Source organism: Gadus chalcogrammus, chromosome 2 (genome assembly GCF_026213295.1).
Source record: "Gadus chalcogrammus isolate NIFS_2021 chromosome 2, NIFS_Gcha_1.0, whole genome shotgun sequence".
Classification (NCBI taxonomy): domain Eukaryota; kingdom Metazoa; phylum Chordata; class Actinopteri; order Gadiformes; family Gadidae; genus Gadus; species Gadus chalcogrammus.
The window spans coordinates 11,717,898-11,742,671 of NC_079413.1; the positions used below are offsets into that span (position 1 = coordinate 11,717,898).

At 44.0% G+C, this 24,774-nt stretch overlaps 3 protein-coding genes across 4 annotated transcripts; 1 reads left to right on the plus strand and 2 right to left on the minus strand.

Moving 5' to 3' along the window:
• Positions 1-939: 939 nt before the first annotated feature.
• On the minus strand, positions 940-13,661 carry cacng4b (calcium channel, voltage-dependent, gamma subunit 4b). Its single transcript, XM_056607444.1, has 4 exons — positions 13,430-13,661; positions 7,341-7,424; positions 5,552-5,692; positions 940-1,737 (listed from the first exon to the last, which is right to left on the minus strand). Exons 1-4 carry the CDS (start codon positions 13,650-13,652, stop codon positions 1,193-1,195), a joined length of 993 nt encoding a protein of 330 aa, XP_056463419.1. The 5' UTR covers positions 13,653-13,661; the 3' UTR covers positions 940-1,192.
• Positions 13,662-15,572: 1,911 nt separating this feature from the next.
• On the plus strand, positions 15,573-19,457 carry zgc:161969 (uncharacterized protein LOC569044 homolog). Its single transcript, XM_056580847.1, has 2 exons — positions 15,573-15,957; positions 16,237-19,457. The coding sequence occupies exons 1-2, from the start codon at positions 15,766-15,768 to the stop codon at positions 17,932-17,934; spliced, it is 1,890 nt and encodes a 629-aa protein (XP_056436822.1). The 5' UTR covers positions 15,573-15,765; the 3' UTR covers positions 17,935-19,457.
• On the minus strand, positions 17,669-23,278 carry aimp2 (aminoacyl tRNA synthetase complex interacting multifunctional protein 2). Of its 2 annotated transcripts, none has more exons than XM_056580869.1 (4): positions 23,137-23,272; positions 22,208-22,426; positions 21,645-21,879; positions 17,669-19,852 (listed from the first exon to the last, which is right to left on the minus strand). In XM_056580869.1, the coding sequence occupies exons 1-4, from the start codon at positions 23,149-23,151 to the stop codon at positions 19,467-19,469; spliced, it is 855 nt and encodes a 284-aa protein (XP_056436844.1). In that variant the 5' UTR covers positions 23,152-23,272; the 3' UTR covers positions 17,669-19,466. The 2 variants fall into 2 exon arrangements, with proteins under 2 accessions (XP_056436844.1, XP_056436834.1); XM_056580859.1 differs by having other exon boundaries at positions 17,681-19,852; positions 23,023-23,278.
• Between the last annotated feature and the right edge of the window lie 1,496 nt (positions 23,279-24,774).

A 24,774-nucleotide genomic window follows, 5' to 3' on the forward strand; every position in this document is an offset into this window, starting at 1 on the left:
CTTTTCTTTTCTACCTTAAACACTCCTTTTTGTTAGGACACACAAACATTAATTTTTTATCATGTTGGCCCAGAAGCTCTGATCTTTCTCAGGGTACTGGGGGATTCAAAGCCAGCAGAACCTCTCTCATCGCAGTCTTTTGAGAATGCTAACTCTTTCAAACTCCAGACTTGCTAACACACAGATTATGCTGTGTCCTTTATGGGCACGTATGACAAAAGTAAAGCGGGGGTGATGGTGTGTTTAATCTCCATCGGTAACAGACCTACTAAAATGCTGTAATTCTATACCTGTCCCTACATGCACATCTGGTCTCGGTGGTAGAGATTCTCCACTTTCAACACATTGCAAACATGGACCACCAAACTACCCACCCCACCACCAACTCTGAATGAATCAATCAATATTGATTGATCTCAGATTATACCAAAAACACTGAATTACACTCAAGAGTTTATATAATTATAACTGTATATTTTGGTTAATCCGCCATGTAGGGACTCGAATAAATGACTATGTTGATGAAGAGGAAACCGCCTCGGTATAATAACCCACAACACAGAAATTAAGTTGAGAGGTCCACACTTGATAGAAACTGAGCACACACAAAGACACCTTGTTTAGTAAAACACTGGTAGAATACGGCACATTCAGATCTCACTAAAAATGTTGAATCTTTTTTTTAAGAATCACATAAACAAGAATAATTCTAGAATAAACAGCAGTGTTTGTAACCAATGCCCTCTTTGAAAGGAGTGTGATCACAATCCAATGATCTCAAACACGACGCTGGCTAAAACACAGATAACCGCACCTCAACCCTGCAGCGACAAGCCTCTAAAAGTCTCAATAGAAGAGGAACAACGATAACAAAGGCCAATACAAGAGACAACAGCTAAATTTACAACTGATGGTTACACAGATATCTTTCCACACACCTGCTCCTCTCTTTGGACCCTGAAGTAACTCAAAGTATGGAATGGTCTCCGATGGTTTTCTTTTGTGGACTCCATTTCTATTACCTGTCCTCTGAGTTTCCGGAAACCCCAGTACCCAATTGTTACCGAGAACCCCTTTGTAACCCCAGTATCGCTTCGGAACCCGAGTACAGAACGAGATCCCGAGATGAGACCCATAGGCGAGACTCCGGGACGAGACCCCGGGACGAGACCACGGGACGAGACCCTGTGCTTCACACCGGTGTGGTCCTGCGGTTGCCCCCGTCCTTGAGGTCATTGGGGAAACAGTTATGCACCTGCAGGAATTCAGCAGCGGTGGCTGCGACATCATGCTCTGGGCTGTAGGGGCTCTCGGCAACACTATCCCTGGCCAAAGTGTACATGGACAGCTCGCCGAGTGGCCTGCTGGGAGACGGCACCATGCCCCCCTTGCGGACGTTGGTGCCTGGCGAGTTCTCTCGCGACGCCTCTGTGGAGCGAGAGCTGGAGCGTGATGTCCGCCGGCGGAAGTGGGAGCTGGGCATTCGCGAGTATGGTGAGGAAGAGGAGAGAAAGCGGATGAAGTCGCGGCGTGCTCGCCAGCGCACCTCCTTGTTCTTCTCGATATAGATGTTGATGGCGAGCACGGCCACTGCCTCGGCCGCGATGAAGGACAGCGCGCCAAAGTAGAAGGACCAGCCGTAGGAGTATGTATACTTGCGGTCATCATCCCGCCTGTCGTTGGGGTCACCGGCGTTGCTGGATATGTAAACGATGATGCCGATGATGTTGCTCAGACCTTGAAGGGGAAGATCATATTAAGAGACATCAAGTGCCCATTCACAGTGAAGACTTATGCAGGCTGTAAAATGCGAGGCACACTGCATGGCCTTTTTGTTTAATTCTAGAAAAAGAACAGTTTGCAGCAGCCTCTTGGCTGTTGCAAAGCAACTATGAGACATCTACTTCTAAACCAATGAAGTTGAGCCCTATTTGTAAAGGGCTGTTTAATCATACCCTAATGGGCGGCGCCTCGGCCGAAGCATCACGGCCGAGGCGAAAACATGGGTATTTTTTCTTTAGTTTGTCCGTGAACTTACATTTACGTTTAGGCATGGCTGCAGATGTAATGTGCTGTTGTAAACAGAGTGGAAGCGGCAAGGTGCTCAATGTTGCCAGATTGGAAATGGCAAAGTAACGTACCAAAGGCTCAAAATGGTTGTATTTGGAGGATAATTATCGTGGCTCTGGCAACCCTGAGATCGGTCGCCCAATGACAGACTCTCTCTACAGTCAGCTCGCGCAAGAAGGTGGAACGTAAGGGAGATACCATTTCCAGAACTTGGAAGGCCGTAATAACCATAGACATATACAATGGTAATAACTAGTAGGTTATGTGAAAGACCCAGAAACACAAATATGCGACGAAGCAAAAACAAATATGCGACGAGATAATGTCCGAAAACCGGACATTATCATCAATTAATAAAAAATAAACGGACGCCCCGGACGGGACGTAAAAAGTGGACATGTCCGGGGAAAAGAGGACGTTTGGTCAGCCTAGTATCCATACATGAATATACTGCAAAAAGTTTTTGTTGTAGTTAGCCTAGCTACACAACATGCTAGTATAACTAACATTAATGTTGTTGGATCAACCCCTTTGTTATAGACACAGGGCCCTTTTTAACGGTCTGAAACGCAAGTGAGAAGCGCCGAGCGCAAGTAGCTTTGTGGGCGGTTCTATGGCGATGTCGCCGGCGCAAAAAATAACTCTTGCGCCTGGCGCAAATCTAATAAGGGTTTGTCTGAAGTAGCCTAAATACCCGTAGGGTTTGGGCGTAACGTGCAACAAACCAATGAGAGTGCCAGCTCCCATCCCCTTTAAGAGCCATGAGCGCATTTGAATCGGACGAGTTGATATTTTGAAAGCGCGTCTGCAGTCTCCGATGAGTCAGATGCACATGAATTTCAAACTACAAATGGCCCAGTTTATGGCCAAATAATATGGCCTAATTCACACATGGATAAGGTTTTCTTCCCCAACTTCAGAAATACTGAGTCCTCAAATAAATTTCGGCAAAGAAAACTTAGATATAACATATGATGTGCGGCAACTGTGGTTCTATTTAATGATGTACGCAATACATTCTAAACATTGTTTCTTATCAGTATTGTACGCATTATCGTTATCGACTTGTGTTCCTGATATGCATGTGTCCCCCCGTTAATATACATTGCCATGGACTGTATTATGCGTTAAGTGTTTAGTTTGCGTGTGTTTAAACAGATGGACGCACACGCGTGCGCCCGCATTCATTAATTATTTTACACTTACACACACGCACGCCCGCATTCATTCATTCTTTTTAACACTCACTCCTTTCGCCGAACCGCCCCTTGGGGCGCAAGATCATTTCCTAATTTACCGACGCTTGGCACTGGAGGGAAAAGAACGCTCTGCGCCAGTTGCAAACTAGCAACGACACATGCGCCAGTGATTAAGTGAACTGCGCCGGATGCAAGATAGGGCCCACAGTGTCAAATAAACAGTTTACTTTTACTAATTTGTGTTTTAATCTGTGTTCAGGTCTGATAGGATAGAATACCATACACATGCATTTTATGTAACTAGTTTCAAGTAGTTAAAGTCCTTCCAATTCAGACTAAATTATGTGATTTTATTTTATTTTCCAGACCATTCCATAGTAATGCAATTTAAGTGTAAAGTTTCCCATCCTGCGTTTGTGCTTGAACTTTGGAGCAGGGCTTCCACCTCAGCAGAATAATAATAATAATAATAAATGAAATTTATATAGCGCTTAATATGGTACTCTAAGACGCTTTACATATTGGCCTATCAAAACTATGTAAGACAGACTAGGAATAAAAGAAAACCAGAGGTTAAACATGAAGAATAAGGTGGGAGTTAGGTGGGGAAGGCTAGTGTGAAAGACCCAGAAGAGCCATGCATGGTCTGCAGAGGCTGCTTATTGCTGGTCTCAATGATGTGTGTCCTTTTTTTACACTTTAAATTCAGAATAAATCTTTTTATACTACACTTTTCTCTGGAATTTGGTTTGGTTTGAATCTCATTCAATTATTACCAACATGAAAAACGTGGTATCATTATAGAAGATTCTGATTCATGCTCACAACCTTTTAGAAACGGCAATATTGCACTTTATCTTGCATCAAACATTGTACCAAAAGATAATAAATAAAACCAGAACAAACAAAGAACTTGAGGTAGTGTGCCATAAATTAAAAAATATATATCATAAAAACATGAACCAGTGATATAATATAACTAATATTACACATTACGAAAAGGCTTTAACAATCACACAATCATATTTTTCGATAACTTTTTCAAAGGGGCCCAAAACGGTCGGTTTTAAACCATCCATCTTTCTTCCCTCCTAGGGGTTGGGGAGCTTGGGGCTACTAATGCAGAAGAGGTGCCTGAACTGGAGGGGATCTATCTATCCATATCTTTATATCAATATGTGTATCATTATATATTTATTAAATTAAATAAGACACTGGTTTGTCAAGAACTACATCACATTGATCAATCATCCAGGCTACATAGCATTTTTAAAACAACAACAATAACTATTACATTGTTTGCCAAGTGATTATATCTAATCTTCAAACCTGGACTCCCTAGCACATGGAACGTATGGATATCATTGTAACATTGTTCAGATACCAGATACAACAACTTACAAGTTTTTCCGCCATCCATCGAAATGCCAACAAAGGGGGTAAATGGGTCAGGGATATAACCTAACCTAACCTAACCTAAATATGCCCAGTAGTGTCATAATCTATCATCAATGACGTTAAGTTCACTAGCTAGTTAGTTCGCCAACCAGAGCGATGAAACTAGCGATTTTGTGATTATGCTTGTTATAAAGAAAATGTCTATGCTACATTGAAACGGCATAATGATAATGCAATGGTCAGCATAGTTTTTTACATTATTTTTTTTACACTTACATTTGTGGTGTTCGATCCTGTCGCATGTTTCGCCACCATCTTGCTTAAGATTTTTCTTGATTTTCTCGCAAGGCATTGTGGGAGATTTCTCACAATCCTTGCATGTGCTTCTCAAAGAGCTTACTTTCAAGAGCAAGTTAGCCTTTGCCCTTAGCCCTACCCCTCCCTGAAACGACTATTGGGACAGTCTTACCCTACGCGTGAATGCGGAAAAGCGAGGGGTAGGGCTAAGGGCTAGGGCCAAGGGGGGAATTGGGATTGACTTGGACTGAGATTTGGACACAATTCTGCCCATTGATGATTTAAAGTGGACGCTAAATCACTGACGGGTAACGGGTTGACAAAATTGACCCAATAAAATGCAGTACTGCATTGAAACATTGCAATTAATGCAACAATGCCTACACAGCCACAACGCCTGGTTGCATTAAATGGGTTGATTTAATGCAGAACTGTATCTCATGTGGTAAATGAAATACCACCATGCCTGTTAACACTTCCATTGCAACACTGCCGATCATAATCGGCGTAGCAGTGAGAACATCTCTAGACCGCTACAACCTCTAGAACCACAGTAGGAGAACATTCCTAGAGCCCCCGGCGGTTACCTGCAGCAACGAACAGGATGCCTGCGCTGAGGAGGATGTTGTTGCGCTTACTGTAGACGTGGCCCATCCCGACACAGAGCCCCCCAAACATCAGCAGGACATTGCTGAGGATGGGGAACACACTGGAGGCCCGCACGATGCCTGGAAACATTACATGAAGGCACTGTTCGATTAGAAAAGATTGAAGAATGCATTTAGGAATTCTTTGCATTTAGGAAGGCATCAGAGATAACAAGGATGGAAGGATTGAAGCAAGGAAAATGAAGAACCAGGGCTTTCTGTGACTATGAGGTAAGGTTGACTGCTATGTAGGGGGCCTTTTATGGATTTGCCTACACACTAAATAATTCATGTCTAACATTTGGCGACACTGTTAGGGACAGTGGAAAACACTGTCATTTAATAGATACATGGTTAGTGTCCTCCTTCTACTAAGGATTAGATTACTTTCCTAGGATAGGCAAAAAGGACAGGAAAGGAGAAAAGGTAAGTAAAAAGCAAGGAAGGGAAAGAAAGGAAAAGGGTAATTATGGAAAGTAGAAGTGAAAGGGTCGGGAAAAGGGAAGGAAAGAGGAAATTATAGGAAAAAATAATAGGATAAGGAAGAAAGGATGGGAGGAAAAGAAAGGAGAAAATTGTATGATAGAGAGGAAAAGAAAGGAGGAAAGGAAATGAGAAAATTATATGATAGAGAGGAAAGGATAGGAGAAAATACAAGTAAAGGAGAAAAGAGGAAAGGAAGGGTGAGAAGGAACCAAAAAATAAATTAAATGAAACAAAGTAAATTAAGCAAATAGAAAGGAGGGATCAAGAAAGTAGAGGATAATACAAGTAAGCAATACAAGCCAAATAAGTAATTTGATGCTACTGTGCAGCCTGTCTCCAAAATGCTATTAAACAATTTTACTCTGATTCTCATTTGTATCCAGAATACCTATTACCCATGTATTCAACTGATATAAAGGAATTAATAATAATCAATTTGTTTTGGATACTGTCAACATTTTGTGTGATCCAGGTTTCCAATCAAGGGCCAGCATAGGTTTAAGGAAAGTATGGGACTTATATAAAGAAGGTATTTTTTTACGTAATTTGATATTCCCTGTTTTTTTGTTTTTTTTGTCATAGTTAAGGAGCTTCCTTATGGGTGCCATGACCAAAACAGATCCCCCTCTCTCCTCTTTGGACGAAAACATCTCAACCCATTGTAATGGTCAGGAGGACAGAATGTCAATTCTATACAACACGCCAGAATACTTTCAACAGAATCCTCTGTGCACAAAGGATAATATTGAAAAGGACATATTATATAAAAGGAGTAGCATCTGTACTAAGGCTCAGACACATCCTGGGAATACTCAGCTGAAACAATTTCACTACAATTGATGGATGCAAACATATGTCATATTTGCCAGGTTAAACATGTTTAATGGTACAAGTGCAATCACTAAAGGGAACCTTAATGTGATGGAAGGTGATTTGGGGGATTTTTGGTAGGAGGTATTACATTGGATATTTAGGATAAGTTCATTTTACTTCCCATCCCAAAGTATTTAATCTGGGCGGATCCCAATCAGTCCCCATCTAAAGAACCAAGTTATGTATATACACTTATGTGTTGGTTGCAAGCAAAACGCTTGTTAGCTCAACAACCTTATTATTGTTCTACCAATACTTCTACATAAATATGTCTTGTAAAAGAAGGAAATCAATAAACATCGGAGATTGGAAAAAATAATAAGTTATTATTCAGATATTAATAGTCAATGCAATCAGAGGCAGAACTTACGCAGGAGGTACTCAGAGCTGTCCGTGTCATAGTCGTTGTCATCGGGGAAATGGTTGATCCTGTTACAGCTGCCTTGGTTGATACCTGCATGGCACATGTATCAATGACTAGATGAACAACAAACATCACTAGAAACTGTTATATTACTGACAAACATTCTAATTACTTTCATGTCCTGGGACAAAAATTTCGATGAGATAAATGAGAATTCCAGTTGATTTGAGCTGACTTGAGCCCACAGGCTGAAGTGAAAGTGAAAGTGCAGGAGGTAGAGCTACTGTTAAAGCTACTGTCCCAGGCAGTCCAACCCTGCCCTGCTCCTGTCTCAGATAATGGAGCATAAGGAGTGGAAAGCTGCATCTCAAATCCTGAAAGGAAATACACCCAACATCCAAAGATGAAGACGCTAAAACGTCCTTGTTGGAATCAAATTTTCTTATGATTCTTACATTTTTAACAAGTTTTAACAAGAAATTCTTTCATGGCCGACATTTCCAAAGAGAAAGCCAATAAGCAAGGCTACTCCAACCAAAACAATATCATTGCCTAATTTCTTTCTGGAAAAATGTCGGTAGTTAGGAACAGAAAGGAGAGGACACTGTTTTTTGAGCCGTTATATCTCCACAAATGCTTCCCCTCTATTCGGAAGGCTTAACTAAACATGGACCAAAGGTCAGCCTGTGTGTGTGTGTGTGTGTGTGTGTGTGTGTGTGTGTGTGTGTGTGTGTGTGTGTGTGTGTGTGTGTGTGTGTGTGTGTGTGTGTGTGTGTGTGTGTGTGTGTGTGTGTGTGTGTGTGTGTGTGTCTGTCAAGAAGAGGAAGGAAACAATCAGGTAAAGGGCAGCAGCTCATATACCCAGGAGTGGCAATGTGCGAGACGAGAAGGTGTGAAAAGGGAGAGATGAAAGGAAAGGAAAGGAGGAGAGACAAGAGAGGAAAGGAGAGAAAGCCGAGAGGAAGGGAGGGCAAAAGACCAATAGAGATGTGGACATTGATATGTGTGAGCTGGGATAACTCTTTATCCGTAATTGTGTGGTTTCAATAATACCATGGCATTAAGAGGGAGGTGGGGATAGTACCCCTCTTCCTTTTGAGTTACGCCTGGCGGAGCAGGGTTGTTCATAGGGACAATAAGCGTATGTGATTGTTTGACAGACATTAAAAACAATTACCCACACACACAAGCACAAAGCACACCGATGTAATGTTTTTGACACTTGACATTGACATTTGTCCAGAGCTAGGGCTAACAACCGGGATATTTCTGAATATATTTTCTCTATTGGTACTTATGTCCTTATGCATGTATGACTGCACGTCACGACCAATCTGAGTTCCACATTCAATATAAATTCTACCTCGTAAAACCTCCTGTGAGCCTTTCTCTCTCTCTCTTGGAGGTCCTTTAAGCCTGCCCTCGTCTCAACCTATAAAAACCTCACTTCTCTTTGAGTCTCTGAACAGTCCTACTGCCACATTCAACTTGTTGCATCTTAATAGGGGAACTACAACCATATCCCAATCGACCGAACAAAAAACTTGTGATCTCCATTTCCCAGGGTGCCCTGGGGGATCACGGCCCCTTTGACACAACCTTTGCTAGGGGCCTTCTGTGTATGAAGTCTGAATTTAACAGATGCAGTGATTTTGGGAGAGGGGAAGTGGCAGAAATGTTTACTTAAATATCCAAGCACAGCATTATGCGTGCAAGAAAGAGGCAAACACGAGGATTTGGACGTCCACAAGGCAGAAGGATACAAATAACTATAAGATTTAGAGGTGCAAGGTGTCAGGTGTCCCAATGAACTGAATTACGTTGTTATTATTGCACAGCAATAGTGAGGGGACCCACAAACATCTGAATAACAACCACTTGGATTAACATATCTTGAATTGAATATGGTAATTGTACATTAGTGAATCAATTACAAATGAATGAAGTAATCGGAGCACCTTGTGGACATATATTACTGTTTCTAGGGCAGTTACTATGGTAACGGAAAACTGAAAGGACTTCCTGGTAACTGGTGGAGACAAATCAACAGGCGATTTCTAACTTAGTCTTACACGGACAGGAAAGCCATATCGCTTGGTATCTTATAGAAAGCCTGGTTTTCCTCTCAAAGCAATTTGTCTGCTTAAGTCACATGATAAAAACTCAGTGATCGAATCAAAGGCGCCACCTATACATCGATCATCGATGTTGGAGGCACACACTGAATAGGGTGTGACAGGGAGGTAAACAGAACGCAGCTGTAACAGACCTATTAAGTGTCGGTCTCAGCTGAAAGCAGCATCAAAACCTCCGCTGTAAATAGCATCCCCCCCGAATCCCCAATCCTCCACCCCTTTAGCTCTCCATGGCAACCAATAGTCAGCCGCTGACATGCTCATTTGAATAGATGATATCCAAGGATGCCTTTGACATCTTTATTGTATTTTAATACCTAACCTAACCAGCACAACATATTCAATCTTTCCATAAAAAACCCTCATGCACTAGTTAATGATCTCGCTCTAAAATACACACACACACACACACACAAACACCCCCCCCCCCTTCACACACAAACACACACACACACACACACACACACACACACACACACACACACACACACACACACACACACACACACACACACGCACACACACTCACACACACTCACACAACCACGCACATGCTGAAGCAGGCTTCAGAGGATCGGTGCTTTGGGGCAGGGAGGCTGAGATACTGTGAGTCAACCCAGCTAAGCCAATAAGAGGGCCATCTCTGTAGAATACTCCAGATCAGGAGAAGCAAAATCGTTCCTTTGCTTTCTTACAGGGGGTGTGATCCTAGTTATATAGACATACTGTATGTCCCCAACCGCTGCACAATTCACACCTACCCCCCTTGGATTCCTCCTCTTAAAAGATTTCTCCCCGTCTGAAAGAGCTTGGAAATCTGATGTAAATGTATGAATTGTGACCATTTTATGAATGGAAGCACTTTAAAATTAGACTGAAAGATTACCTATTAACTAACTATCTACTTTGAGAAATATCTGCATTCAATACAACCATATGTGTACTCGTCGCCTCCCCACACACCCCCTTGTACCACCACCACATCCAGATCAGGTCCGAGGTCAATAGTACTATGCTATACTATAAGTCGCTTTGGATGAAAAATAGTAGTAATAGTTATCCTTCATTAAACATGATACAGAGTCTCAGGGGAGTTTACCACTACAGAGATGTGGATACAGAGACGAGAAAATCCATGGATCATTGTCGTTTGAGCTTTTTGTCGAACACAAACAACCAGAGACACACACACACACAAATACAAAAGCCATCGAGGAGTTTATGTGCTGTTGGAATGAAAGTTAATTAAGTTTGTGTCATAGCAGGGGTTAATCAAACATGGCCTCGCCTGATTTTGAACTCAAACAAAAAACAAGTGCTGTGGGAGAGAGTTATTTGCATTTTAAAATGGGACATTTCGATTGTTCTTTCGCTCTGCTTCGCCAATTGTTGTAGCCAAGCATGTGCAGAGGGGGGGCTATTGGTGCCTGAGCACCTGCCCCTTTTCCTCTGGATGTCCAAAGTGTCCTTTTGAGTGGCAATTTAAATGATCAATGCTTCTTAAAATTACACATGAACATTCAAAATTTAACGTGTGAATCAATTATTCGAGAATACAAATTTTCGAAAAGGAATAATATAGAAAAAATTTGGTAGCCTCGTCTACCTGCGCTGCCGGTAGGTGACGTCATAGGCTATCAACGTGACCTTTCACATTTGCCTGCCTGCAGGATGCGCATCATATTGTTGTTGTTTTAAGAGACGTCTGTTTCCAAAAATTAACTAACATTTATCTTGTTTTGTAGCGGGTAAAAGTTAGCAACAGGTCTGATATTCGCCGTATAGGCCTATGCGGTTTTGACTTACCCAGCAATCAGATTCATCAACAGAATTTCATTACATTATGGGTGAAGTATGTTGAGGACAGTTTAGAACACCCTATCGACAAAAATCATAACGACATTAGTCGTTTTTAATAAACTCTGGTTCGCTAACTAAGTTGTTGATGCTTCGTTTTATGTGTAGGGACCCTAATCATGCTACTGCAGAGGTTTGGTGCTATTTTAAGCAATATAAGTGGTTAAAACCTGCAGCTTTTGCGGTGCCCCTAACCAATAACACGGAATAACATTGCGCCAGGCATCCTTTATATTCGATTTTCAATGAAAAAAGTCCCTGGAGGGCGTATTTGATGGGCATAAATCCCAAAACAAAGACCCTGTTAAATTTTCGCTGGAATTACTCTTTAAATCTATGTTCCGGTTGCCGTCTGTTTTTGGGACCGTCTACAAATTACACACCCCAGACTGGTGGCATAGACTTTACTATGGAATGGTACAGGAAAGACATCAGCACAAATCAATAAAAATATATTTTCTTATCTGATTGCTATAGTAGGCCTACTTGCCAATGGTGGGCTGCTACTTACTACAGGTAACACTTTGACTTTGCTGATATCTCGCATTGGTAATTCATTATTTAAAATAAAGATGACATAATAATAAATAATAATACATTTTATTTAGAGGCGCCTTTCAAGACACCCAAGGTCACCTAAGGACATACGTATATTGTTAGCTAATCTTGTACCATGTGCCCTTTTTTGAATCAGAGCCCCTGCCCCTCAAAAGGTCTGTGCACGGCCCTGGTTGTAGCGGCTGCAACCACACTGTCTTCTGCATGCAGCCACCATCATCAATAAAACAGTGTCGTCATTACCTCCCGTCTCCAGCGCTATACTTGTGAGTTCCCATGGCAACGAGCCCATTATGTTCAATATGAATGGATTGTACCTTTTTTTCTTCCTCCCAAACCAGAGACAAAGCATGGAATTACTAGGTCAATTAGTACAAAAATAACAAAACTATGGGAAAAACTATGACTATGGGAAAAAAAATTGTCTGGGGTCATACCCCAACAAATCTTTTTTATATATATATCCGTGTAAACATGAGGCTTCTGGTGTCATTTAAACCATTTGGGCCGTTTTTAATGCAGTTGGATAAAGTATTAAGATTAGGGAACATTGCTCTGTGACAAGTAGATGAAATAGTGAGAAGTTGAAGGCCGAAGATTCAAAATAAGTTGCAAATCGGCTGCATATTCGTTTAGGGTTCATCACCTCGGCATGTGGACAGTGCCCAGCTCTTACAGGAAGAGAGCTGATAATGCGTGGAGCGCCGGATCTAGCTCTAGATCGTCTGGGGTTGAACAAACAGTCGATAGGCCTATAATGGTCGATTTCCGATAGAAAGCGAAAGCGCAACTAACCCGGTCAATGAATCACCGTGTTCCTCTGAACCAAGAAGTCATTGCCATCTCACCACCCAAAACACTGAACAAAATAAAAACTGGATTCAGACGTTTCCGAGGGGTATTCTCCTCCTCCCTGTCTCTAATAACTTGTTGCGCTCGGAAATGACATATTTTTTCTAACACTGGGCATGTTTCCATAGCGATGTAAAATATGTTGCCAAGCAACAGCATCCCATACAACGAAGATATGAGACAGGAACGTGCCATGGATTGGTTGGCGATGCTTTCTGCCGCGTGGGCCTTGTATGCGGCCGACTTTTATATGTTTAAGGTATTCAAACGTAGCTTTCAAGTAGGCTAAACAAAATAGAAATAAGTAGGCCTATCATCACTTGCAGGATGCCAACATTTCGCACATAAATCGCTTTTGTCTCTTTCTACTTTTAACACGAGTCAATTCGACCGATGATTTTTTTCGACGCCTATGTTCTTGTTATATAATATTCTTAATAATTAATCATTCTCCATTCACTTTTTTCCGTTCTGAAAAATAATTGACCACTTTATTCACACACTATTCACACACATAGAACATCAAAGCCTACACTCCAAGTTAAACCTTGCCTTAACTGGGTAAAACTGTTTAAAGTAAGTTTTATTGTATTTATTGAAAAAGCACTGACAAACTGAAAAGCATAATATTCAGTGTTCAGCTTTTCCGAAGGGAATTCTGTACGACAAAGAGTTCAAAGTGTTACCTCTTACCCTCAATACAACAGATTCTCCACAGCCCCGAGTGGGTCAGGTCGCCTTTCTTAGTTTTGGGCTGCGATGGGGTGTCGTCCGTAGAGGCATTGGTGGCGTTACAGATGTACGCGCGCGAATACAGCCAGTAGTCTGTCCCTATGGCGATGGTCATGAGGCTGAACGCGGCGAAAGCCCCGGCGGTGGCCAGCAGCGTTTGAACCCCGCGGTCAAACCAAGCCATTGCGCCTCATACTAATATTAATAACAAGGATAATAAAGTCAACAGACGTTTCCAACGATGCGCGCACATTGGAGTGCTTCAAGGCGTAGGAGATTTAGTTTGTTTCGGCAACGCTGGAAAGTGAAGATTGGTGATACTCTCTCTCCTCACTCTCCCCTTTTTTATCTCTCCCTCTCTCAGTGTCCACCTCTTTGTCTGTGTCTCTCTCTTGAAAAGCTCACTTGATGCTCACACGCGGGTGACATGTCAACTAGTGGCAACTGCTGCTGCCAACATCCACGGTCCACCAGATGCCATGTGTGTAGCCCTAAGCTTTGACACGCGCGCGCCGGATGGCACTAAATCCAAGAATTGCATAATTTTTTGTATGTACTCCTTTTTGACCCACACGATTTCTATATGATCAGTTCACTTTGTTGCCATAGAGAGGAAGAATGTACCCGATAACCCCTGCGTCATGACTCCAACATCAGACCCCACCCTCACCGCTCCGACAGGTTGCAGGGATAAAAATCCAAAAAGCTCACCATAAACGCCTGTCATCAATGCACATGTGCTTTATATTTATGCATTCCGTCACTTCTTGTGCCCATTAGAAACTTAAACACATTGTAATAGTAACAAAATAAAACTGATCATTCTAGCATTATTTCGATATTTCCTCCACTATTGACTGCAGTCGGACGACGAGATGAGTTATCCTCCCTGTAGAGACCTGCCCCAGCTCAAACGGATCCCCACTCAAAACGCGGCACCTTCAAACATCCCAAAAAGCAATTAGATGTTTACTGAGTGTGCGGCTATATGCTAAATATGGCAAATCCATTGAACCAATAGTCAGCCACTAGCCGAATGTAGACCTACAGCTTCCGTTATTATAATCTGTACCCTTAGGCTATAGGCTATAAGCAGCCGAGGCAGTCTTGGTGGGAGCCGGAACTCGGGATATGATTGTTGGTCAAGGCACACAATTTCACCTTCACCCATCACTCACTGGAGTCCAATGTAGCCCCCCTTCCCCCAACCACCACCACCACCACCTCCATCACCATGTAGACCTAGTCCTACCACTTTTTTGTAATGTAATCACTATCATTTAAGTATCAATAGATATTGTCCTGGTGTCCGGAGAAACAATGAAGCACAAGAAAGTTTATAAGCTGAGGGATGAAATAGCGGCTCATTCGGATACAATATAGAAGATGCGTAAGAGACAACTGCGCCGTGACTAATTCAGGCCTATTTGTCGATTTTCAGGTGTATCCACCGTGTGCGTGTGTGTGCGTGTTTGCATGCGTGTGCGTGTGCGTGTGCGTGTGTGTGTGTCTGTGTGTTTACGTATCTGCATACGGATATAAACCCATAGGCTAAATGGCCAACTCCCCTCTACTTTGGCAGTGACGGTGCATGGTCAAGGCTCTAACAAACACCATTCGTTTTTTAGATGTAAGAGGAAATTAAAGTAACGTGCTGAGGGTCTGCGGATAGACTAGCCTATTTAGGCCATTTTGTAGGCCTTATAATAGTGATTCATTTCTGGATTTCACTTACACTTTTTTACCACGTGTTCTCTTTTGGTCATCGTTATATTGTGAAGCCAGGTTTTTGTAGAACGATATATATATAGAACGAATAATAATAGTAATAATAATAATAATAATAATAATAATAATAATTGTAACAGTGATGATGTCACTCGTGTTTCTATTTATTTTCCAGCCACGAAGAAGAAATGATACAATAATATTGGTGGAATCATGTTTTACCTCAGTGTGTTGTAATTTTTCTTTGTATCTGGAACCTGAATAGGTAAGTAAAGTTTCCTTTGATTTGATCTGATTTGATAATGACGTAAAATTCAAGACGCGACAATGACGCGTGACCAGTACACATGCGCAGTAAGATTAAAGGGCCACAGATTGTGAGTGCGCAAGCGCACGACGAGTCATCGACGCGATGTCCCCTCCCTCAAAATCTCCATCAGACATGCCCCTTTCACGAGTCCTTTCCCGTCTGCGTTACATTACATTACATGTAATTTTGATTACTAAATCAGATTACAATACTTTCGTTTCATTTTGAAATAGTTTTAACATCAGGCAAAACGGATATAATGGACACGGACCATACAGAACCCGTCATAGACACTAAAACGGCACTGCATTCTTGGCGTTATGGCCACCATTTTACACACAAGGCAGATCAAGGAAAAAATGTAATCGTCCAGTGTAACTTATGTTTACCGAATGTTAATCTGTTATCCACCTCAAAAACATCAACGTCAAATCTAAAGAAACATTTAGACGTAAGTTGTATATTTTCGCTTCTCTGTGCATTGGTAAAAGGCAGGTACCTGTTTGGTTGAAAGAATGGCTGGTTGTATGTACCTTAGGTATTTGGTCATTTCACTTTCATTGAATGGTGGCCTGTGCTTTTGTGGACCAATCTCTGATGATTGTTTTTTTATCTAGATATATACAGCCTTATACTGTCAGATGTCCCATTTCACGTTTGAAAGTGGGTGTTAAATTAAAAAAAAATAACACTTCATATATATTTTTGTATTTTTTGTATTATATTTCAGAGGAAACATTTGGGTTGCCATGAGGTCAATGCACCAAAGAGGGGCCGAAAGAAGGAACACAACGGTGAGGCCACCAGTCATTTCCAACTCAAGAAAGTTAAAGCAGAGATTATTTCCAAAACCCAGGCACAATCGAGATTAGATGAGCTAATATTTAACTTCATTGTGGAGGACTGCCAGTCTTTCCATCTGCTGGAGCAGCCTGGCTTCAGGAAACTGCTGGATGGTTTAACTGAGGGTCAGCTGACCATGGACAAGCTGACCTTGTCCACCAAGGTCGACCTGGAATTCTCCAGCATGAGAGAGGTGTTGACGGCCAAACTCGACAGCGTCCTGCACATGTGTACCACAGGCGACATCTGGACCACGGGCAGCAGGAGCTACTTCGGCATGACCTGTCACTGGATCGACGCAGTCACCTTGGAGCGGAAATCCGCCGCCCTGGGTTTCGCTCGGCTTGAGGGGCCCAACACAGTTGAGGCCATCTCAGGCCGGATCCGCGACATCCACTGTGCGTATAACATCGAGAGCAAAGTTCAGACCACACTGGTGGACAACGGCAGCCCTTTCGTCGGCATGTTCAAGGAGTTCCTGGCGGACGGCGATGAAGACGACGTGGGTTTCTTTGAAAACGTTGGCGCCATCCTGGACAGTGAGCAGGAACGGGACGCGCCGGTGTTTGTGCCGGACGTGGGCCACTGCGCCTCGCACACCCTGGACCTGATTGTGATGGAGGACTTCTGGCTGGCGGTGTCCCAGGGCCCCGTGGGCCAACTGTACTACAGCACCATGTCCAAGGTCTCTGCCTTCTGGAGCAAATGCCACAAGCTGCAGGTGGCGTCCGCGAAAGCCGAAGACGTGGCTAAGATGCCCCTGGTGGTGCCGAGCGCCAGCCGCTGGAACGCTGAGTACAGCATGGTGCAGAGGCTGGTTTCTCTGGTCGAGAAGGAGCGGTCGGTTCTGAGCGAACGGCTTGGCGTTCCCGCGCTACAGGCCAAGGAGATGGCCTTCCTGCAGGAGTACGTGGTGGTATTCAAGCCGCTGGCCTTTGCCCTGGAGCTTTTCCAGGCCGAGCAGAAGTGCTACCTGGGCCTAGTCATCCCCACCATCCTTAGCCTGAAGAACAAGCTGACAGAGCAGCGGGCGACAGCGCGCTACTTCGCCGACGTCATCGACACCGTCGTGGCCACAATTGACGAGCGCTTTCGCAACGTTTTCGCCAGCACTGAGGCCAAAATCGCCACAGCGACCACACCCCAGTTCCGGCTGTGGTGGATGTCTCCCTCGGAGAGGGAGGAGATGTGCGGCCTGCTGGAGGCGGCCGAGCTGGACCCCGGCTTCCCCGTGGAGGAGGCGACGGACGAGTACGACACCATCACAGAGTCTGAAGACGACTTTTTCAGCTACGGGCCCGCGACGCCCCGCAGTCGGCCTGAGAAGCTAGGCGCCAAGGAGGAGATCCAAAAGTACCTGGAGGGCACAGGGAAGAGCCTGGAGTGCCTAAAGGACTTCCCCAGAGTAAGGCAGCTCTTCATCAAGTACAACACAACGCTGCCGTCTGCGGCGCCCGTGCAACGCCTCTTCAGCCACAAGGCGAACCTGGCTGCCCCGCAGAGAATCACCAGTCTGACCGACAACTTCTTTGAGAGGATCAACCTGCTGAGATACAACAGCACCGTCTGCTTGTTGGACACCTAGTGGAGCTCAAAGCCTAATCAGCAAAGATTAACTATAAAAATATAACGAGCGACATTGAAACTAAATGAATAATTTCTTAGTATGTAATTAATGGGATGGCCAATATTAGTTTGCCTGGACTCGGGATAAGTAGCCCATTAGGCAAACATTCAAGTTACTCCCAACCCACAATCTTTATTTTTTATTATGTACATGTGATTTTAGTTTTATATTCATTTGAGCTCCCTTGTTGACTGTTTTTTGTATTACACTAAAGAATAGAAGAAACGCAAAATCTTTGTATATGGCGAGTTCTTCTTCCTTCGTGAACCACGTCCGCTATTCAGCAGATAGAGGTCATAGGGGTTATGTGAACCAGATGTAATCAGTGTAGAAGTGGGGCATGATCACTTGCCCAGCTGTTTTACATACAGCCAGGAGTGCATCAACCGATTACTGATGAAAAAAATAAAACTGTGCATTAATTTCTAAATGGGAACAGAGCATGCATGCACACACAATGCCAATCATCCTAGGTTCATCTTTTCCTAAAACATTAATTTGCATCGTGCTAATTAATGGTACAGAAAGATATTAGTATGACTCAATCAAATGGTGGGGTTGAAAAGGATGTACATCGCCCTCCATTTTATTCTAAGTGTGGACATTACACACCTGGACACCAAGGCAAACTGAAAGGTCAAGTTTGTAAATAGAAGTTGGCCCACCACATCTTGATGATTACCCTTTCAAATGCAAATTATTCCAATTGAAATTAGTTTAAATAAAGTAAGCAAGCGGCAAGGCTGAAATTCCCTTTTGTTGAAAATCACTAGTATGCTAGGCCTTTTTATGTACTTATAGAAGTGAAAGATGGAGTACCTATGTTTTATATACTCTTGAGTACTGTATATACTCTTGAGTACTACATGTGGGATGTTAATCCTGAAAGACAAAAAAAGCTCTTCAAACCAACACTTAGCAGCAGCTTCCAAAACACAAACCATAGTTCAGGGTTTCTCCCCATTCCGTTTTAATGACTTAAGAAAAGAAAAAACATGGATAGAAAGTGTCAAGATCTCCACACAGCACACTTGATGTTGGTCAGGTCTGCATCTCATTTGCACCATTTAGTGTAAAAATTGTATTTGCACGCATCCCCATGTATTACAAACACATGCATCTTGAGCAGGGTCACATTAGGCACAATGTGGGAGGTGTGTGTGTGTGTGTTACTTTAACAGAAGTTTTCCCTTTTGTTCCAATTCTTAACCAAATCCCCCATTGTCCATACAGTCCTCTGATGCTTACTTTCTCTGGATAGAATACCCAAGATGTCGAGAACCTTCACCAACAGCACATCGACTGCCGCGTTCAGAGATCCATTCAGAGGAATGAAGAACGAGAGGAAAAATCGGACATGGGTTCTCTTGATTTGTGAATTGCAAATACCAACTGTCTCTCCCCTCTCCTTGATAGAACCAGGGTGAGAACAAGCAGTAGATACAAGATACACATCTTCACAGAGCTTATCTCTGATTGGACGCGGCCTCCTACTGTAGCTGGGCCCGGCTAAAATAACCCAGGTTCTCGCAGGCCTTCATCCAGCGCTGGACGTGGGTGGGCGCCGCCGCCGCCGTCGCCCCGCTTCGCACCGCGCAGCAGTAGCACGCGATGTCCGCCAGGGAGAGCTCAGGTCCCGTTAGCCAGGGCTGGCGGCCCAGCGCGGCGTTCAGGGAGCGCAGCGCAGCCGCCTGCTCCTTGGCCCCGCCCTCGGCTAGCTGGAAGAAGGCCGTGTCCACCCAGCTGTCCACCAGCGTGGCCTGGCCCACGTCGCTCGGGTCGGGGGAGAGCAGGCGGAAGAGGAAGCGTGCCACATTGGCCTCGCCCTCGACGGGACACATGTTGCGCACGCTGAACTTCATCTGCAGCTTGGGCACTGTGGGTAGGTGGGGAGGGGGAGGAGGGGAAGAGGAAGACAGGGGATACGGTGAGACACCAAGATAGAAGAGGGGGCAGTACAGTGGTTGGGGTGTTTGACTTCCAGATAGAAGGTTCTGGTTTCAAGTCCAAATGTCAACTGCTACTGGTAGGCATTCTTGAGCAAGCATCTAAATAAATTAGTGTAGCTCTAGTGTCTTTCAGCTGAAAGGGTCAGGGTTTAATCCTGTTCTCATCCTAGTCACAATGCCCAACTACGCCTGATTACATTCATGTACAAATACAATTTACTTAGAATAATAAGCTTTGTCTTATTGACCAAATGATTATTAATTATTGCAAACGGGTTTTAGTAATGCACATGTCAACATGTTTGTTACAGCCCATCCATATTTACGGCAAACAAGGTTAATTTGCTTTACTCTCTGGTAAACCTAAAGGTACGGCCACACTGAAGGCGTTAGAGGCGTAGAAAATCGGCATTTTTGCATAGGGAACCATTGGTTTATGCGCGTAGATGCGATACACGCGCTAAAGCAGCGCGTTAGGCGCGTTCGACACCTTATACGCGCCCAACGCAGCAACGCGCAGAGTTCAAATAATTGAACTTTTTACGCACCTACACGTGACGCTTAGCTGCGATAGCCAATCAGCGTTTAGCTTGACCCAATGTAACTGGCAGAGATACGGGGGACGCACAGAAGCAGAAAGAACATGGACGACCAAGTCATCGTTTCAGTGTGTGCTGAAACGATGAGGAGGTGGTGAAACTCATCCAGCTGTGAGCGCCTACGGAGGATGTCATGCACTAGAGACCCGACCCCGAGCCGACCCGCGGGCCGGATCGGGCTGATATTTCCCACCACTATCCTCGGCCCGGGCCTTTGATCGAGTGTTTGTGTTTTGTTTTTTTTAATCGTTGCTTTATTTACCTAATCTGAGGTGAAATCTATGCCATTAACAGAAATATTATAGGCCTTTATTACACAGGTCTTCTCAATGCCGTGGTGGAACGCTCCATTCACTTGCATGGGTAGTAGTCTGGTAACTAACTGCTAAGCGACGTCAACGTTTTTGGCGGACTATCTCTCTGCTGATCGACACTACGAATGCTGGTAACGAATAATTGTAAAAAGACACACCATGTGAAGTTATTTTTTCGTTTTGGCAAGTAGCCGTGTAACAAGCCGGATAATGTATAGAACGTTGACGGTCATTATAGAAAATAAGCCCCTTCAGGGCTAACAGGACACCTACGCTGCGTGTCGGTGTCCTGTTAGCCCTGAAGGGTCTTATTTTCCCCGATAATGACCGGCGTTCTATACATTATCCCTTACATATATATTTAGCAGGGTAGGCCTAAGTAACAAATGTGTACAAAGTTACACATGTGTTAAAAAAATGTCGGGTTGAAATAGGGCTCGGGCTCATCATTACAGTTAAATTTGTCAGGCCGGGCCGGGCTCGGACAGATCCTGTACGGGCTCGGGCCGGGTCAGGCTTGATTTTCTGGCCCGATCTAAGCTCTATCATGCACCCAAACACGGCGGCGTTTGGGTTTCCGACTCTCCTCGAACTCCCACAACAAATACGTTTTGGGCGAGCTCATCTAGCTGCGTAGGCGCGTTGAACCATTTTTGTGACACACAATGATCAAGCGTCAGGTTAGGCAGGTTAGGCGCGTAACACGTTCAGTGTGGCCGTACCTTAAGTCAGTCTGTCACCTCTCCCTCCCTCCCTCCCTCCCTCCCTCCCAAATCTCTCCCAGCCGACCCCCCCTCCTCCCATACCGTCCTTCCATATGAGGGTGAAGCCCAGCTGGAAGAGGTTCCGGGCGGAGCCGTCGGTGAGGCGGGCGCCCAGGCAGGACAGCAGCTGGGGGGGCACTCCCGACACAGACGAGTGCACGTGGACAGCGGAGAGCACCCGGTAGCGCTGACACAACAGCCCGTGGAGCACCAGTAGGGTGAGGGGAGGCTGGGCGGGGTTGGCGTTGATGACGATGTCACGCAGGGCGCCCAGGTCCTGTGGCACGGATAGACGCCGGGAATACAGAGTAGTTTGTCGTCATCATCAGGACAATGCTCGTGATTGATATTTTTTCAAAAACGGGACTATTGGGACATCCTGATAATTTATGCTCCGACTTAAACCGGTTATTATGGGACATCCTGAGAACATCGCTGCTGTGAATGAGGCTTAATTGATTTGATAATATATGTCAAGTATGCCCAATAAAAATAGTATCTAACAATATAATAGAAAATATTATTTTACAATGCACGTATTGATCAAGCCAGTCTGAGAATATATATAAACAATGCAACAGCAGGAGGCCACAGCCCCTCCCCACCTTGCCTAGCAGGGTGTCCAGATCTGCAGTGCCTGTAAAAGTGCAAGCAGTGGGGCTGGGGGATGCAAGGCTGCAGCTGACGGTCAGGTCCAGGTCAGCGTCCGGGGTGGCCACCGTCTTAGCCAGACCGTCAACTGCCGCCTTCAACTCAAACAGCTTCCTCATGATCTCGTCCTGCCGAGCCTCCAGAGCTCTCACAGCCGAGTCCGGCTCGCCATTCTGAGAAGGAGGGGGAGAATGTGTGTAAGCACCGGGATGATGTTAAGAGATTATTATATTGTCATGGGGTTAGGGATATGTATATCCACAATTATTAATGGTTTTGCACACTAGTGTTTTTATTGATTGATTTATAGATCATTTCACGAGTATGACATGAATGAACACATAGCACACACTAGCCCCATTAAAAAACCGACATATTTGTTGTGTTTTATTGATATACTGTCATGCTTCGTACAATACAAACTCAAACATTACACGCTATATAGAGCAAAGCACACACATTCCAAGATTTAAACGCCCTTATCACCAGACAATCAAAAAGGTTGGTTGAAGAAGTGTTATCCTTTCCATATAACAATACCAGAACATTGTGGAAACAGAAACCAAGGATGAGGTGACATTGCATCATCCTCAACGGCTACTTGTCTTTGATCCAGACAGGACTTACACCCAGCTAGGCTACATGTACGGTTGCCAATCAGGGAGGTTATATTAAAGCTAAACGAGTTAAAATAACTGGTAATACTGACTGAGGTTATATTAAAGCTGATGTGTGGATCACTATTATCGTTCGGTGCTAAGTTAGTTACCTGATGCGCATGTTCGGAGAAGCAGCTGCTTGCTCGCTGCTCGTGGACATTGGGTAACTTGTACATGCACGTTGGCAAATCAATCTTTGTTCCACCCTCATATATGGGCTTTACCTGGTACATAGACATGTTTTCTGGTGTAAAGCGGCCTCTGATTGCTACAATAAAAAAATAAAATCCCAGCAAACGCTGTGCTTGGGTGATGTTTCTTGACAGACAGCAGCAGCCGCAGCTAACTCACGTACATGCCTGGACCGGAACTAAAAAACCTTCACGTTTACGTCACATCCGTTATTAAATACCATTGTATGAACATTTGTCATAAATTCTGGTTTCTTGCGCACGTTAATGCAAGGTATTAATATTGTAAATATTACTCATAGGAAAATGGTAATAGTAAAAACAATGCAATTTCCGTTCTGTGCTTAATTTCTGCATATGAATAATTGTATCGCTAGAGGGCGCCACAGTATTTATCTTTAAGGATCGAACACCTCAAGACGATTGCGCGTGTGAGTGTGTGGGTGTGTGTGTGTCTGTGTATTTCTGTGTGGGTGTGTGTTCACGTGCTATTTTATGTAACCTGTGCACGTTCAAATGTAAATGTGAACTGCTGAAAATAATTACATTGCATTTCCAGTACAATTCACATCCACCTGTTACCCTTAACTCTCAACAATATACCTTATCATTGAGGAGTAATAGCAGGAAAGCAGCCCTGCTATATTTTTATGTACCAGGGCATATAGTTAACTAAACTACTGAACTAGCAAAGATAGAATACATTTACCACGATTCCTTTTCACAGAGCTCTCATAGCAGGACAAACACAGTGTAGCCCTCAACATTCCGATTGGATAGATATGTACGTGTCTCATTGATGCTTGTCAAAGCACCAGCTGTGGTCAATATGAGTAATGCCCTGGTATATACAATGCCTGGGTCAATACTTAGTGCTATGAGTGACCCCTGGGTTCGTCATACGAAGCCACCTCTGCAAACAGGATCTCATCAAATTTTTGTTTTAACTCGTTTATTAATTTTCAATTAGCCAAGAGCAGATCGTACACTTGATGACTGACTTACAATTTTAGAACGACTATACAACAACTCAACATAATGTATTGTTCATACGTATTTGTTCACACATATATATATATATCACCTGCCATACATTCCTTCTGATTGGGGAAACCTGCATTTGACTCTACTGCTCTGTATCATGGAACCACGCCCCTCCCCTTGCAGCAGCAAAAGAGTTCCCTTCTAATCACCGCTGCAGGAGAAGCCTTGCCCGAGGTCGCAGCGGTCAGACGGTGGTTCTATTTACAATGTCTCTCGACCACTCCCTGTCACTAATCCCTGCCTTCGATACGCTACACCCCCTTGTACTGTTTCCTGAAAGGTGTCCATACCACTTAGCCAGAGGGGACACAGGTGGAGGGAGCTTAATTAAAATGCAACGGTTGAGTTTTGGGTTTTCCGGGTGGCCCAGTTGAGCAATTGGTGAGATCTGATGGACAGGAAACTGAGCTGGCATTGGGGATGTAACCTGACAGTGAACTGCGGTCATGTTGTACACCGTGTAGGAACATGGCCAATGCTGTGAAGAGTTTGTACGGGGTCAGAGGTAAATAGCAGATGTATCCTGACTGACAGAGACACATACACACACACACACACACACACACACACACACACACACACACACACACACACACACACACACACACACACACACACACACACACA